At 31.7% G+C, this 16,506-nt stretch overlaps 1 protein-coding gene across 1 annotated transcript; it reads right to left on the reverse strand.

Moving 5' to 3' along the window:
* Positions 1-5,579: 5,579 nt before the first annotated feature.
* LOC115965414 (MLO-like protein 1) lies at positions 5,580-13,704 on the reverse strand. Its single transcript, XM_031084630.1, has 14 exons — positions 13,126-13,704; positions 12,934-12,991; positions 12,584-12,819; positions 10,296-10,412; positions 10,115-10,175; positions 9,757-9,851; positions 8,916-8,990; positions 8,706-8,794; positions 8,379-8,428; positions 7,960-8,000; positions 6,486-6,695; positions 6,314-6,381; positions 6,162-6,222; positions 5,580-6,062 (listed from the first exon to the last, which is right to left on the reverse strand). The coding sequence occupies exons 1-14, from the start codon at positions 13,243-13,245 to the stop codon at positions 5,790-5,792; spliced, it is 1,554 nt and encodes a 517-aa protein (XP_030940490.1). The 5' UTR covers positions 13,246-13,704; the 3' UTR covers positions 5,580-5,789.
* Between the last annotated feature and the right edge of the window lie 2,802 nt (positions 13,705-16,506).

The following is a 16,506-nucleotide window of genomic DNA, read 5'->3' on the forward strand; positions in this document are numbered from 1 at the left end:
AACTATAGCTTCAAGCCTTTCTGAGTGTGGTTGTTCAGCAAATATAGTATTAGCCACTTGGTTAACTGCTTTAGTTGCAATTCCTCTGCGTCAGTACATGGAGCCCAAAACATAGCCAAGTTTACCTCTACACTTATCATTGTCTAAATTTTCGGTCCCTGAAATGGCACCAATGGGCTTACCATTAAGGCAAATTGCCTTGAACCATGGGTGTGGAATAACTTTGGTATTGATAAAGTTGATTGTATCTTCTTTGTTAGTGTAAAGTTCCCATGTGCAAAAGTGGGTCACTTTGTAATTAAACTTAAATGAGTGAATTTCATGTAATAGGAGTAGCTATAGTTGGTGGCTGGTATTGATTTTATTAGTGCTAGTGCTTAATTGGACACCAATTTGATTTTCCAAAAAACTTTTATTATTAATGAAGCAAAGTCTTTTATTTGACTTTTTTGAGACAATATGAAGATATAATAGAAACTTGAAATAAGTTCATAAAGGGAAGAAAATATAGAAGTCCAATATCATTTGCGTCTTTGAAGCTTCTTCTTCTTTGATGACTTGTGTTTTGTAGCTTTTTGACGATTGATTAGATCTTGAAGGAACATGTTATCGTCACTTGGTTCCGCATCTTCAACATTAGAGGCAGAACTCATTGATGGGATGGCACCATTATTGTGTTCTTGTTTTGATCTACTTTCATCATTATTTGTGCTTGTTAATGGTTTTGTATCCAGAACTTCAAATTTGTTTTTCTTAGAAGTTTGGTTTGCGTTTTTCTTGACTTCATAATTCTCCAATGCTTCCTACACCAAAGAATGTTTATTAAAGTACATAGTAGATTTTTTTTTGGAATGAATTTGCAAATAAATGTAGAAGTAGAAAGCTTACTGTTATGATGTCACCATTTGTTTTTTTTTTTTTTTTTTGGTGGGTCACCTGGATCATTATTTGCGCTTGTGGATGGTTTTGTATCAAAAACTTCAAATGTGTTGTTGTCAGAAGTCTGATATGGACTTTCCTTGATTTCATCATTTTGCAGTGGTTCCTAAAACACAGTATGTGGATTAAAACATAATATTTGGATTTGCAAATAATCTTAAGTTTGTAATTGTTGACAGCTTACTGTTGTAATATGATCAAGTTTCATTGCCATTTTGTCATTTGAAATGTTGTCAAACACCTTTTCAATTGTATATAATTCCCATCCTTCCTTCCAATTATAGTTGTTAAGCTTTAGTTGGAACACAAATGTTTTTCCAATGAGCTTTTCTATTTCATTTGGTATGGTGGAATTTGCATTCATCTGATAAAATATTAAATATAATTTTGTATATTCTTTTCAAATCAAATGAAAGATTATACATGCTAATTGTATGGTCTTACAATTGCATATTTGTTTGATAGTTCTCTTGCTGTTGTGTGAAGTAATTTTTCAGCTTCCTTCTCAAACAAAATAAATACGGGACGCTCTGTTCCATCATCAACGTTGAGTTGAATTCTATACCTGCATGTATAAATATATAATTTGCTTCATTTTTGTTTGATAATTTTATTTTTTATTTTTTTATTTTTACATATATTGAACGATTCTAAATTGGTAATTTATATTTTACCTTGGAATTGGAAAATTAGAGTTTCTTTTGCAATTGCTGCACCAAAAATCATTTTCATATTAACTTTTTTGTTGCACTTTGCGCATCTGATATAGTACCATCCAAAGTTTTTTTCAATATTTTCAATTGTTGCAAGGCATGTGAAGACATTTTCCTACAATATAAAAGAAAAGAAAAGAAACGTATTTAGTGTTAAGCTTATTGAGAACTATATACATTATTGGTATAACATTATTGGGAAAAAATGTTGAGTACCTGATCATCTGACATCCATTCCAAGGATGTTATTTGCTTGATTGTTCTTCTATTTTGTGTGATTCTTTTTTCAATTGATATTTCTTGCTTGAATTGTAGAGGAATTCCTTCAATTTAAGTCTTTTCCACATTTCTTTGATGGTAGAAGATTTAAATCAAAACATAGTGAATAATCATTTGATATGAAGATTGTTATTGTATTATATAAAAGTATCAAGATTATTTTTAAAATAATAAATTAGAATAAAAGTATGGTTTGGAAAATCTAAATACCTATCAATCAATGTTTCAGTTTTAGGTATTTCTAAATTGATGTTCACTTTTGTTGCGCTTGTAGATGACAAATAGTGTTCCCCTGTATTTAATAAAAATATGTTAATTATGTAAAAGAAAAGATATGTTTAAAAGAAGTTATTACCTCTAAATGTTTTCACAATAGTAAATGTCACTATTACGACAAAGGGTCCTTGATTGTTGGGGTAAAAATTGTACTCAATTTCATTTGATGTTGGTCCCCAGAGAATAATTCTTATTTTGATTTCTCTGTGGCAAACAAATATGTAAGTGATAAAGAGCTTGAAGTAGTATTATGCAATGAATCCATATGTACATTCTAAAGCTTACTCTGGATTCATGATATCTATATTTCTCATTGGGACAGTAGATCCTTGAACATGAACATTTTCTAATGGTCCAACACCAACTATCTTTCCAATGATGTCTGCAGCAAATAAAGTTGATTAAGTAATTTGAAACATAATTATTTTAAAATAAATTTGAGACTTTTTAGGCTACCCATCAATTGTTTGTTATTGTCAAAGTGATCCACAATTGTTTGGTAATCAACAAATTCAAATTTATGCTGAGAGATAGTAACCTCATCCTATTTTAGCTCCTCAATAACTATTGTACGTAGAAAGTTTATTTTCTTCTCTCTACTTATAGGCCAATAGCTATCTTTTTCCTTGTAAGTATCTACTCGAAAATTGGACAGTGAATATAATTGTCCTTCTCGTAGTTGTGCTTGAAACTTCTTAACATTGTTTTTTTGAATTGTAGCGTGTATAGTATCATCCTGCTAGTTAAATAAGTAATTTGTTAGTCACAATTTTAGTTTTAAGGTGTGAGTCGAGTAAAGAATATATGACAAAATAGATTCTCAATTCAAATCTAACCTATTCATCTATAAGAACCATGTCCAGTAGTAACCTAGCAGTAACAAATTCAACACCCTAACAAAAATGAAACCATCCTCACCACAGATGAAATAGGCAGAAACAAACGTAGGAAGGAAAAAGGAAACCATCAAGCAAAATAATAAAGCAAGAAATTGGGATGTAGGGATACCTCAACTGAACCACCCAACTTACATCAGTATTTATATAGATGTGAGGAGAGGAAGGAAGACAGAGAGGCTGCCGTTAGAATCCAAAACAGAAGCTAAAACTATGAGAATCAAAAGGTGGGGAAGGGGAAGAAACTAAACCTGAAACGATGAATAAGTTGTAACCGTGAAAAGCATAAGTTGTATAAGTTGTAACAGAAGGCAAGGGAATAGCATAAGTAGTAACCGTGAAAAGCAATCAGGTTTGCCAAAGGGAGTTACTTGAAAAGGCTTTGGGTGTGGGCTTGGGCTTCATAGTGGATTTAAATGTATAAGAAGTGGACTTTAAAGTAGAGATAGGGCTGGATATAATTTTAGTTTTATTAGTATTTTATTAATTGGTAAAAACTATTTTAAAATCGAATTTAAAATTCAGAAAATAGGATGGGAATGACATGACGGCTGACATGGCTTAATATGAGCGTAGCAACATTAAATGCTATGCTTTAGCTTTTAGTAATATATAGATACAGATGCCTTAAATAGTTTTAATTATATGCCTCTTTTAAGAGAGAGAGAGATATATATTGTTGATATTTGGTAATTGAAATATTTTATGAAAATTATGTATTTTATATACATTAACTTGTGAGCTTTTGACGTGGTTTTGCCGTTGTGCCATGACATTGGTGATTACTTCGTCTGTGTGACAATTAGGTCTGTGTGGCTTACTTTGGGAGTATTTTTAAAGAAATTATTATGATAATTTTTTATGATGGTACTTGATATGAATTATTTGGATTGAATTTTCAAAAAGAAAAAATCTACCAGTACATTTGAGATGTTTTTCTCATATTTTGGATCCTTTAGTTTTAAAAGGATGAACCAAGTGTTTTTTCCTACTTCAATCTCTATTCCTTAATTATCCGTTTCCTATTATACTAAGAATTTTGATGGGCTAACGTAATTTATCAAATGTAAGATTCTTTTAATAATCAAGTTAATCAAACTTGGTTACTGATACACGGAGCCATGTTATTGGCTAACAACAACCCACCAATGTATATGTTGTTTACCATCTCATGTCAGAAGCTAAACTAAGATGAAGATGAGAGAAAGAAATTTCTCATCCAATGAATAGGAAAAGTACAGCTCTGCTTATATACAAGGAACAGAGGAATTGAATATAAAACAAGTTTTTTTTTAAAAAAAAATTTAAACCCAAATCAAGTTCTCGTACTGAACTTTTTTTTTTAATTCTAAATACCAAAATTAGCCTAAATTCTCTCTCTGCTCTGTACAAATATCTTGATATTTGTTGATGACCACAATGGAGGAATGTTAGTTTGTAATATTATCAGTGATGTTTATTGTCCTAATGAGTTACGAAAATCAGTTAATGATATCCAAGAAGAGATTGTAAAGTGGTTAGAATTTGTCAAACCAAAGTGTCAAATACTTAATAGCATTCAAAAGTGTCAATTGGGCTTTAAAATTCCTAGCTAATTGTGACAGAACATGAGGCCAGAAAACGCGGTCATATTAAAAACATACCAGTCTCAACTGTTGACACAAATAGATCATTCATAAAATCTTAAATGAGTCATGCTAACAAGTCATGCTAAATGAGAAATGCTAAAAAATCATTCAAAAAATTGGTTAAGAATCCATTTTAGGAAAATTTTGACAACATTTTTATGGGAAATGAAAAAAGCTATCAAAACATTAATTTTTTTTTTCATAAAAACTTTTTTAAATGAATTATTAACGAATGACCTAAGGACATTCGTTAGCATTTCCCATCTTAAATTGACACCCCCCCCCCCAAAAAAAGAAAATCTTATTCTTGAAGTTGCAATTAAAAAATAAAAAAAAACTCCAAACCTTTAGCTCTTGCTTCCTCCCTGCCCACAGTTCTACACTTGTATTTGTAGTTGTAGACATTTATAAAATTAGTGATTTTTTCTATGTTGATGGGTTGAAATGACTTTCAATTTTGTTTTTGAATAATTGGATTTCTTGAAAACGAAGCACTTGAATTTGGCTATCAGTCTAGATCTTGAAAGTTGAAACATCCTATTCTTGTGTAAAAGAACGGTGATGTAGAGATTATATTATAGCCAATACTTAATGGGCGTTGTGTTGTTATATTTTAAGCACTTGATATCTGGTTGTGTTTGTTATTAGTCTGTTTTGTTGGCTGAGTGCCATTTTTTGAATAATCCATTATGAATAGACTATTTGAATATAACGTAGAGAGAAATTTTCACATGAAATAACTACTAATGACTTTTCTTTAGAAAATAATTCCACATGATATATTATCAAGTTATTAAGTTCTGATTGCTAGCAAACAATTCTATTGAACTTAGTGCTTAACTGCTTACATCAAAATTATATCATCATTTTACACATCATCATCATTACTATACAAGAAATAAAATCAATAAACCAACTATATAGTATGCATTTGAACAATTTTAATAAATATGTAGCATATATCAACTGAACCACCACTATTTCTAAATTCACCTTAAATAAAAGAAGTAAAAAACACCCGGCTAACTACATGAGTTTTGAGTGAGACTATGATGCCCTTATCTATGTCCACCGTAGAGAGTTGCAGCTGCAATCTCCCCTGCATTGCCTTCTTCCATTGCAGATACTTCACTCATCTGAATTGCCAAAGGAGTAGTTTCTTTTGAACTCATTTGGCCGGATGCATGAGTAGTAGAACCCTGAGTAGTAGTAGTAGTTGAGCCATTAGCAGCCTTTCTCAAACCCCTGTTCTTTTTTGCCTTTTGAGCCCAACCAACAAGTCCTTCTTGTATGTGTTCTTCAAATATAGCCTTTTTAAATGAACTCCCCATCTACATTATAAGGAATTCAGCAATCTTCATCAGCCTAAAATCCCAACATAAATCAATTGGTCCTAAAGAAGGTGAATTCTCAGTGATGATCCAACTCACCTGTGTGACAATTGCATAAAGTGGTAGGGTACTATAACTGCAGAGGAACTGAACGAATACCCTATGAATAAAAGTTGACATTTAACATCAGATTGGTTCATCAATAGAAACACGTGATTTCAAGAATAGAATAATTATTATCATTGTTTTACCCTATAACAAGTCTTGGGATGATATAACTGATTTCTCCCATTATGCACGAGTCAAATCCATATTGAACCTGTAACATATTGAAGCACCATAGAAATTCAATCCATAGTTTTCATTTCCAATTTATCTTTGTCTCATTAGTGTGCAATGAATATTGAATTTTAATTGTTTTACCCATATCCAAAAGAAAACTGCCAGTTCAAATGAATTCTGAAACAGGATGATATGAATCAGCAAGAGAACAATCCGGGGCCTATGGAACCAGAAGTGATCATCTGAAGGTTGAACTACCAAAGCACCTGCAATTGCTACATGTTTCTCGGCAATCTCATGGGCCAACTGGATAATTACATGCTCTAACTTAGTGCCCACAGCAAGTAGAAGCTGTAAAATATAAAAAACAATATCAATGTTATGGCCCTTACCCTACATGTTATCTAGGACATTACAAGATGAACATGTAGTTTGATGATTTGAGCAGACACACAATTATTATGAATCATTTATTTGATTGTTATTTTCAACAAAAGAACATGGTAAGTTAAACTAAAGTATGGAAAAGACACTAGAAATGAGCTAACACATTTATCTTTAGAAGCTGAAAAGCTATTCAACTATAACAGTATAGATAACATGTAGCTGCTAGGTGGCATGGTTGACTGATGAGGGACATATCATAAAGTGGTATACAAAGTCTATATCCAGTCTTCCTTCTAGTGTAGAAATTGCACACACTCAAAATTGAACAATGTCAGCCATTTAAATAGTGCATGCAATCTTCCTTATATTTTTGACACGCACAAACACAAACATGTGTTAGGACTTGATGAAATGGATTAAAATTGAAGGGTACAGAATTTAATCTTGAGAACATAATTGTGAAATTTAATTCATATAGACATAACAAAATCCCTAACCAATATCTCTAACAGATTTATATTTGTAAATACTAGTATACAAGTACTATTTAATGAAACCAGGAATAACATCCTTCTTGACATCTTTTGGCACATGTTCCATTTGTCCTAAGCTTGGGTGAATTGTAGCAATGCTTAATTGCTGCTACAAGAGATGTCTATGATTTGGTCCTATATAAGCATGCCAACTTTTGAGGGGACATATGATGGTTTCTATGAATTGATGATCTAGGCTTCCATTTTATATTTGACAACCACAATTTTTCCTTGATCTACACTAGGTGTAAAATTGTAACATTCAGCTTTAAAATGTTACAAGCTCCTTGTGATAGGTTAGAAGTGTTCAAAGGAAGAAATAGATACCAACTGTCAATGGCACTGCTTTATTAGGTTAAAAACCAAATATATATATTTACATACAAAAGCCACCTTGTATATCAAAAGGAATTTAACTCAGAAAATGCAGTTAATGTAAGACTGGCTAGTTCCTTTTAATCCAACATTATAAAAAAAACACATTAGCACAATCTTTCATGTGAGCTAGTGGGCATCAAGATTTAAATTCTAGGGTGAACTAGTGCACAAACAAACTTTGCTCTTCCTGCGCAAACAAAAAACAAAGGTTGGCAATCAAAATGTTCTTACAAGGTATAATCTTCACAAAACTGTGACTAATAAAATTGCATAAATATATAAGCAATGTAACAGGAAAACTATGACATAGAACTTACAACGAAGGGTATGAATGCAATCCAGAAGTACATATGCAAACCTGCAAGAAAAGTCAGAATACATGATGGATTGGAGATAATGATCTTCATGTAGCTGAGCCTAGAACAGAGACAAGGACTATGGCATTATGGTCGTCGGAACTCAGAAATTTTGATGAATAATTCATGGAACATGATGTTCAACTCACCAGTAATTAGATTTAGAAATGTGAGTCAAATGGATAAGAACTTGAAACCTCTACAACGAAAATTTCTACACTGTTTTCAGAACCTGGGTTAGGACCATATTATGAATGCGAGTCAGAATAGAAAAACTGGGTTGCTAAGGATGGCCTTAGGGCCACACATTCAATTATGTGCGAAAAACCTGTTACACTTTGTTAATGTGAGTCTCACATTGTGAGAGTGAGAGAGCTTACCAGCCACATTCAGCAACAAGAAAATGACCACAAATAACCAAAGATACCAACTGCAATTGATGAACTTAGAATTTAGTAGGATCTATCAACTTAGAGGAATCAGATTAGAAAGTACTTAGTGCACGGAGAGCTAGTATATTGTAGTATGATACATGGAAAATAGAAGTACTAACATTTTTCAAACAAAAGAGGAAACCTTCTAAGTCTGTACTTTCTTTTATTGGTTTAACCTTATAAGATGTACTCCACATTAGAAATAGTAAAGCTCAAAATATAGAAAATAAGATAATGAGTGCACTTGGAATGTCTTTAATAATTGTGACTAACCTTATTCCAACGACTTTCCTGAAATCAGCTTCAAGGGCACGAATCATGTAATTGTGGAAATTAAACTGTGGGTTTCCTCTGCAATGAGTCTATAGAAAAGAAAGATATTAAAAATCAGAAAGATTATCTTGTGAAGTAAAAAGCAATGGGGTTTTGAAAAAAAAATAAAGAATAATAAATTGAATACATGTAGAACTTTATATAACTTACCATAATGAAGCCCAGTCGCATTGTCAGATAATCTGTTTTGGTCACAGACCCAAAAAATTGCTTGAAAAATGATTGCTGAAAATGATGATGTCATTAAAAAAAAAAATCATTTGTTTGTAGTAGTAGAGAAGAACAAATTCGTGTATTTTGAATGATTTCTGTCTTTTATATATATTATGGCTGTAGAAGTCATATTCTAATGTCATAACTGAAATATTTCTGTCTTGATTATTATACATAAAATGCACAGGAAAGGTGATCTACAACATTTAAATTTTCAGAGTGAAGTCATGTTTTTGTTCATCTCTCTCTCTCTCTCTCTCTCTCTCTCTCTCTCTCTCTCCTTTTTTTTTTTTTTTTTTTTTTTTTTTTTTTTGAAACTGACCTTTCCCTATGCATTTCAGGCTTGTTAACATTTGAGTAGTACATGGGTTTAAAAAAAAAAATTACGTGTAGTCTGGCATATAAGAAGAGGTAAAAGATAGTGGTTTTTCTTTTTCCTGATATTTATAAAACAACCTGGGATACAGTTGGAAACTATTAAGTTATGAATCTTAGTAAGCCAACTTTTAATCAAACGAATTTAAAATGGAAATGGTCAGTATGGTCACTTTGTAATTTTTCACAAATTTCATCAATGAAATTTATATTCTGAAGAAGTGAGACCAAGAAACCATGGTGAAATGAATGCTCTCCATCATGAAAAACTATTGATAAATATGATCATTACATTATCCTTTTAATAACGTTGATGAATCAATATATTAGCGGTTGTAATCATAGTTGGTATTAGTTGTCAAACAGGTAGATTGACTTGATTATAGAGGGTTCTATAACTTACCACCCATCCTAACAAAGCTGGATCTTTGCCAATACCCAGAAAGCAATTCCTGATAAAATCGTGATCTTGGACTTGTGTAAAGTTTGTTTTCAGAACTGCAAATACAGTATTTTCATGAGAAAAGATGTAAACAACGGCAAGTAGTTGTTGGATACTAAAACAAATGCACACACTTCAGGGTGAATGATGTAATTTCAGGCCATAGTGGAAAATTCTGAGTGACTCAATTCTATAACATTCAGTCCAAAAGAATTGAGGTAAGGAAAAAATTTATTTTATGATCCGGGATTCAGCAGAAGGAAACATAACACAGGAAAATATGTAGACTTAAAACTTTTAATGAGAAATTGAGCATTACCTTCTTCTGGATCTTTTTCCTTTTTAAAGATAGAATCCTCCCAATGTTTCCATTGACGTATCTACACCATTAAAACATATTATAGAAAAATTGACTCTAAGGTTAAAGAATAAAAATTCTTGGTTATAATTAAAAAAAGAAAAAAAATAGAAAGATAATTGTAAGAATAGGGACAACTAACCTTTGCTCCTCCGAAAAGAATGGTTAGAGCACAGAAAGTCACATGCACAACTGCTAACACAAAGATAAATATGTGAAGATGATGCAGTGCAGCAGAAGATAACAGTGGGACCTTTCCCTGCAAAAATGATGTAAAGAAAGCAAAAAACTAATAAGATATTTCAATTCATAAACGCCTGTGCAACCTTAGTTAACAAATTAGATTTTGATTGCATTCCTAGAGCATTCTTTGAAGACCTTAATAACTTTATATGATGCTGAGTTCAGTTATGCATGCTTATAAGTTATAACGCACAAAGGTCTCAACTGGGAAAAAAAATTACATAATTCTGTCCACACTAGAAGATGTTGATCTATTCAATTTCAAACAGTGGAGAGTAAAAATATTTTGTTTGTATTAACAATTTAACATTAGCTGACAATTTTGTAATACAGGCCTCCTACCAGTAAGATTTAGCTATTGCAGAAGATTGAACAAGAGTCTATAGCCTCAACAATAAGGAAAAAGGAGGAGAAGAAAAGAACAGAAAAGAAAAGAAACTGCCAACAATAAGGAACAGTAACTAATGTCCTACAGCCTCAAAGGGGCATGTATACTCTGCAATTCTTTTTCACTGCTTTGGAGAGAACTCTGCTATTAACAATCACCTCAGGTCATATTGCTCTAAGGCTATCTGGTGTATCATATAAGGGTACTGAAGATATAACTAGCAATTGAAGGAATTAGTTGAAAAAATAAGCACTCCAAAGATTAAAAGACCAATTTTTTAGAAAAATCTTTTTGGCTCTTTGGAACACTAAAGAACTCTTCAATAAGAATATATGGGATGCTTCATCTAAGGTTATTTAGAATTTACTCTGAAAATGCACCCTGGCTAGTAAGAGTTTGTGAAGTCATATCCAAAATAATCAGTCAAACATATCTGCTTGAAACCTTATTCATGACTAGAACCTTATTCATGACTAGAACCTCAATATTTTGTGAAAGTTTAATGATTTATTTAGGGAGTTACCCTTGCTGTTACATTGGCAATGCATATCAGAAGAAAGTTGGTGCTTCATCAGGTAAGAAAGACTCTTATGTATAGAAGCTAAGTTCAATTTACTTATGTGCTGTTGTATCTTTCTATTATACAGGAAAAAGAAGGTAATTCAGGACAAGCTAACTAGCGCAATTTACTCTGTTTTAATGATCATGTTGATTATATGTGTGCTTTACCTATAAACAATTGCATTGTTGTATCTTCTGGAGTTTGATTTTTACAGACTTAACTTGAATGTTTTAAAGCTAGAACTCACATGAACACATTAACCATCCTGCCCCAGGAGGCTGATTTCATACTAGCTGAATCTCCAAGTTCTAAGTCTTTTTACTATGAAATCTTAAGTGACCCGGAAGACAGGGAAAGCCCTGAAACAGCAAACATATATGCTTGGCAGTATTTAAAACATGAGCATTAAGAACCTTGGTTCTCAAATCTTCTTATTTATACCAGGTTAACTTGATTAACAATACTGGGGATTATGACATGTTCTAATTCTGCGCCTAATATGAAGATCATTGATGGCAAATGTGATTATAACTTTTTTTCTGTAAAATACCATCCAGACTAATTAGATTATGTAAATTTTGTCTTGCAGAAATGAGAGAGGGAGTAAAGTGTCAACCCAATCAAAATGATCCTTTGTGTTTCAAAATCGGATTGAACTAAGATGATAGAAAAAACAAATTATGAGGAATCAAGAAAGTAGAATGTGAAAAGTGAAATGTAGGATTCCAAATATGTTACATTTCAAACAATCCACCCTGCACGTTGATTTAACAAGTATGTAGATAAGAAGAGCATATGCATTTGCAACCAATGCATGTGCTTTGAGAAGACTGACTGGAAGATTCCACCAATCAATAATATATTTGTTTTTATAAGACTTCAAAAATTAAATATTATTCCAAGTCAAGTCATGATTAAACAATTGATCTGTAGTTTGCTTTAAAAAAAAAAAAAAAAATTCATACGGCCCTTCCCCCCCAACCCCCAATAAACAGTACTCAATACACTACAAACTACAAACCAAAATACAAAAATTGTTTTGGTGCGTTGATAAAATCAACTGACTCCACTAAAAATAGATTCCTTTGTGATATATTCGTATCTACTTTGATTAAAATAAACAACAAAACTAGAAAACCCCATTAATCAATCACCAATAGCCAAAATAGTAATATGGATACAAGCACTGATTGCGGTTAAGTTCCAAAATTTAGAAAGAGAAAAAGTTTTTAAGTACCCCCATCTTAGCACAATATTCTTCGGGAGTAGTTGTTGCCTCGGCGAGGAGGCGACGGGGAATAAAAGAAGTGAACAAGGTTTGGAAATGGGTAGTAGTAGAAGAAGAAGAAGAAGATGCATCTGTTAATTTACAAGGCAACCACTCTTTGGCTAAGTTCTCGGATATGCAAAGTTTTTCAATCCGTGATTGGAACACTGTGAGTAGCAGTGATATGAAGCCCAACAACATCAACTCTGCATTCATTTACAATATAAAACGATATGGTCAGGCACACCCAGAATATATCCAACTCTATATGTATGTTTATATAAATGTAATAGAGAGAGAGAGTTGAGAGTACTGGTGACCTTCTTTGATCTTCTGTAAGGCTTGAAAGAGAGGCTTCTGGTTCTTTTTCTTGAGATACTGAAAAAGAGAGAGAGTCATTCATTATATGAATAATTGATGATGATCAGTTTACCAAAGTAGTCTAAGACTAATAAGGAAATTGAAATGATGGATGCAGAAAAGAGATTGAAATGCACAAATACTAGACATGCCTTGCCAGTGTAGTGAAGGAGACGTTCAACGGCGAGAGAGATGGCGACGATAACACTGCACACAACAGCAACAACCCACGTTGGGGTGTACTCCAAAGTTGGACCTTCTTTAGCTGCCATCTTTCTATGTCTCTATCTCCACCTAAAATCTAATTAACCAAAAATGATGATATTGATGATATATACATTGCAGTACTCTTACTCTTTTCTCTCCTACAAATAATTCTTGTCTTTGAAACAAAAAAATGGAATTAAGAGAATAGAATCATAAGAAGAGTGGGATGGAGGAGCTGTAAAGCATGCTGGTGGGATTATCAGGCTGCTACTGCCATTTTAGAAAAACCTTATGGGCCAAAAAGAAAATTAAATGTGAAAATTTATGGGGTTTGGCCCTTTAAAGGCTAAAGATTAAAATATGCTGACCGAGACCGACTGCTAATCAGTGCAAACATCAACTCCAAACAAAGTGATAGGACTTTATCATACGTGAATTTAAGCACGGATTAAGTTTTCATTATTTTTGACAATTTTTCTTTGATTCCTTTATAATTTCTATATTGTATTGGTTTAAATGATTTTTTTCTCAAGCTTTTAGAGGATGGACTTTAGAAAAGCTGTTCAACTTTTATACGCCAAGCATTGACTGTAAGTTTTGTATATGAAACAAATCAAGATAAGAAATTAAGAATATGGTCCATTTTGATCAGCCTTAGCTTGATTTGTGTAGACATCAATTTTCTCTCCTGCCAAAAGTTTGACTTATTTTAGGTGAAAATTTCATTGATTAATACTTGTATACAAAATTCAAGGATCATTAAATTGGAATAGGCCTCTTACTGACCTAACCAATTGGAATATGCTGAAATTTCTTCCCATCCACACTAAACATTGTGTACACTCCAAAAATTTTTTTGCATCTCATAATAATATGTTGTGGGAAGGTGTCATGCAAGTCCAACATGATTGAGAGTTATAGTTGAGACTATGGCCCAAAAGCTTTACTATTCAATGCTTTGTAAGAAAAATTAAAGACTCATTTGATGTAACAGGAGACTATGAAATTTGACACTGTATACACTAGGGTTTGTTCTTGATGTTGTGAAATTGCTATAGGTACTAAAAACTCTAGTTTTATTAGTTTACAAGTCATGTTCTTTAAGTGTGACAAGTCTATAATGGAAAACTTTTATGTTCCTACCATAAACGTTTTGGAGAGAAAATTGTTAGCCCCCTCATCCCATTGGGACCCTCCTATTTATACAAAGGAAAAAAGGTCTAATATTCCTGAGTGTGACATAGTACATGGAATTTTTGTGCAATTGTGCCTAGATTTGTTTTAAAAATTTAATTATAATTTTAAACTCTAATTTGGAGATTTTTATATGATTTTAGTAAAGACATATTAGCCAAAAAAAAAAAAAAAACACGAAGGTAGAGCTATTAAAGAAATATGTACTTTCAGATTAGAAATTACATATGGGCAATGCTGCATTGTCATTTGTGGTTGTGGTATGAATAAGCAGTATGTTGTTTGGGCGACTGATTGAGGCAAAGCAATTAACCATATTAAAAGGGTTTAGCAACTTTTTCTTTCTCCTTTACTATTTGTAGTATGTATATGCCTTTTTCACATATGCTCAAGTGAAGTACCCATTAGGATTTCCCTTAATTATGATAAACAAATTAATTAATTTTTTTTAAGGAAGTTCTATATTTATTAAATGAGATATATATATATATATATATATATATATGTCGAGAGCCATGTAGCTGAATTGGCATCCCTTCATACACAAAGTGTCTGGGGTCTAAGAGAGAAAATGTTCAAGTTGCAGGTTAACAATATATTGTAATTATTTCTATAAAAAAAAAAAAAAAAATTGTTTTCCTTAAGCTAAAGCAGTTGTGATAAGTGTGGAGTGGATGGTTTTTTTTTTAGTCCTTGAGTATTTTGGGTTGTTTCAATAAAGTAATGGCTCCTCTTAGGCTCCTAAAATTTTTGGTTTATTGATTTGGCTATCTATAACTTGATTCTTCTTTACCTAATAAAGTTTGGAATTTTCTGTAAGTACATTTTTTTCTTCAAGAAAATGAATAGAAATCTCCCTTCATGTTCATGCTCATTTTAATGTTCATATTTGTATCTTTTGCAATTCTCAATAAGTTGTTTACTCATTTTGATAATTATCAATTGTAGTGAAAAAAAGAAGTATAAACACAATACTATTCAATTAAACTAACATGAAAAATTAAGTCTATTAGATTAAAAGAAATGGACATGAAAATGGAAATTTCACAAAAAATTTCTTAAATAGAATTAAAATAATTTACTCAATATTGTTTCTCAAGCAATCATGTACTAACTAACAACATTCCAATCATTACATGCATAACGGGGTGATGAAATGGTTGTTCAATTTATTTAAGAAATGTGATCTAATAGAAATTAAAAAAATTCAATAACTTTCATGCGTAGTTATGAATTATACCTTTACGTATGTCTTATGCATTTTATGAGTTTTATTTTATATAAATGTATTTCATAAAATTAACAAAATTTATCATAAAACCCTTCATTGTATTTTTTAAAATCACTACATAAAAATGAAAGAAGTTTTTTTTTCCCCCAAAAAAAATGTTCTCTAGTCACAATATTTACCAAAAAAGATCATACCAAAAAAAATCATGCAATGCATGGGCCAATAACCGGTCTATATATATAATTAAAGCCAAAATGGAGAGAAAATTCAATTAGATTTTAAATTGGATTCCAATTGTTGTCTAATTTTGTGTCACGTGTCCAATTTAAGTTTTTTTTTTTTTTTTTTTTTTTTTTTTTTTTTAATTAACAAAAACATGCATTCCAGATACATGCAATATTCTAACTTTTTTTTTTTTTTTTTTTTGTTTTGTTTTGATGAGATAGTAGCTCCTAAAAAAGGGCCATATATGGGACTGTGATTTCATGCACAACATGTAATTTTAAATAGAGTGATGGTAGGTTGCTATATATATAGCCAAAATTGAGAGAAAATTCAAATAAATTCTAAATTGGAGTCTAATTTTGCGCCACTGTCTCATCTAATTTTTAAATTTGTGTGTCAAGTGAATTATTAGGTGCAAAAATCAAATAGTCTAAATTCAATTAGATTCTAAATTGAATTTTAATTAGAGTTCAATTTTATGCCATGTGTCCCATCTAAATTTTTAATTTTTGTAGTGAGTGAATTATTGGGTGCAAAAACCAAAGAGTCTAGATCCAGTTAGATACACACACACACACGCACACACACACACACACACACACATATATAATTGTGATTGTTTTTAGATGTACTTGTGCATATGTACGGGGTTACACACTAATTTTATTAAATGGAT

Source organism: Quercus lobata, chromosome 10 (assembly GCF_001633185.2).
Source record: "Quercus lobata isolate SW786 chromosome 10, ValleyOak3.0 Primary Assembly, whole genome shotgun sequence".
In the NCBI taxonomy this organism is placed as follows: Eukaryota; Viridiplantae; Streptophyta; class Magnoliopsida; order Fagales; family Fagaceae; genus Quercus; species Quercus lobata.

Bases quoted from the DNA above. Each gene is read 5' to 3' on its own strand.
- LOC115965414 (XM_031084630.1), bottom strand. From the start codon at position 13,245: ATGGCAGCTAAAGAAGGTCCAACTTTGGAGTACACCCCAACGTGGGTT. The intron at 6,696-7,959 runs GTAAGTTCTATG...TATATTTTACAG, and splicing joins TTGCATTCATACCCTTCGTT to CTTCTACTTGCTGTGGGCAC. The intron at 6,223-6,313 runs GTAAAACAATGA...TTTTATTCATAG, and splicing joins ATCCCAAGACTTGTTATAGG to GGTATTCGTTCAGTTCCTCT.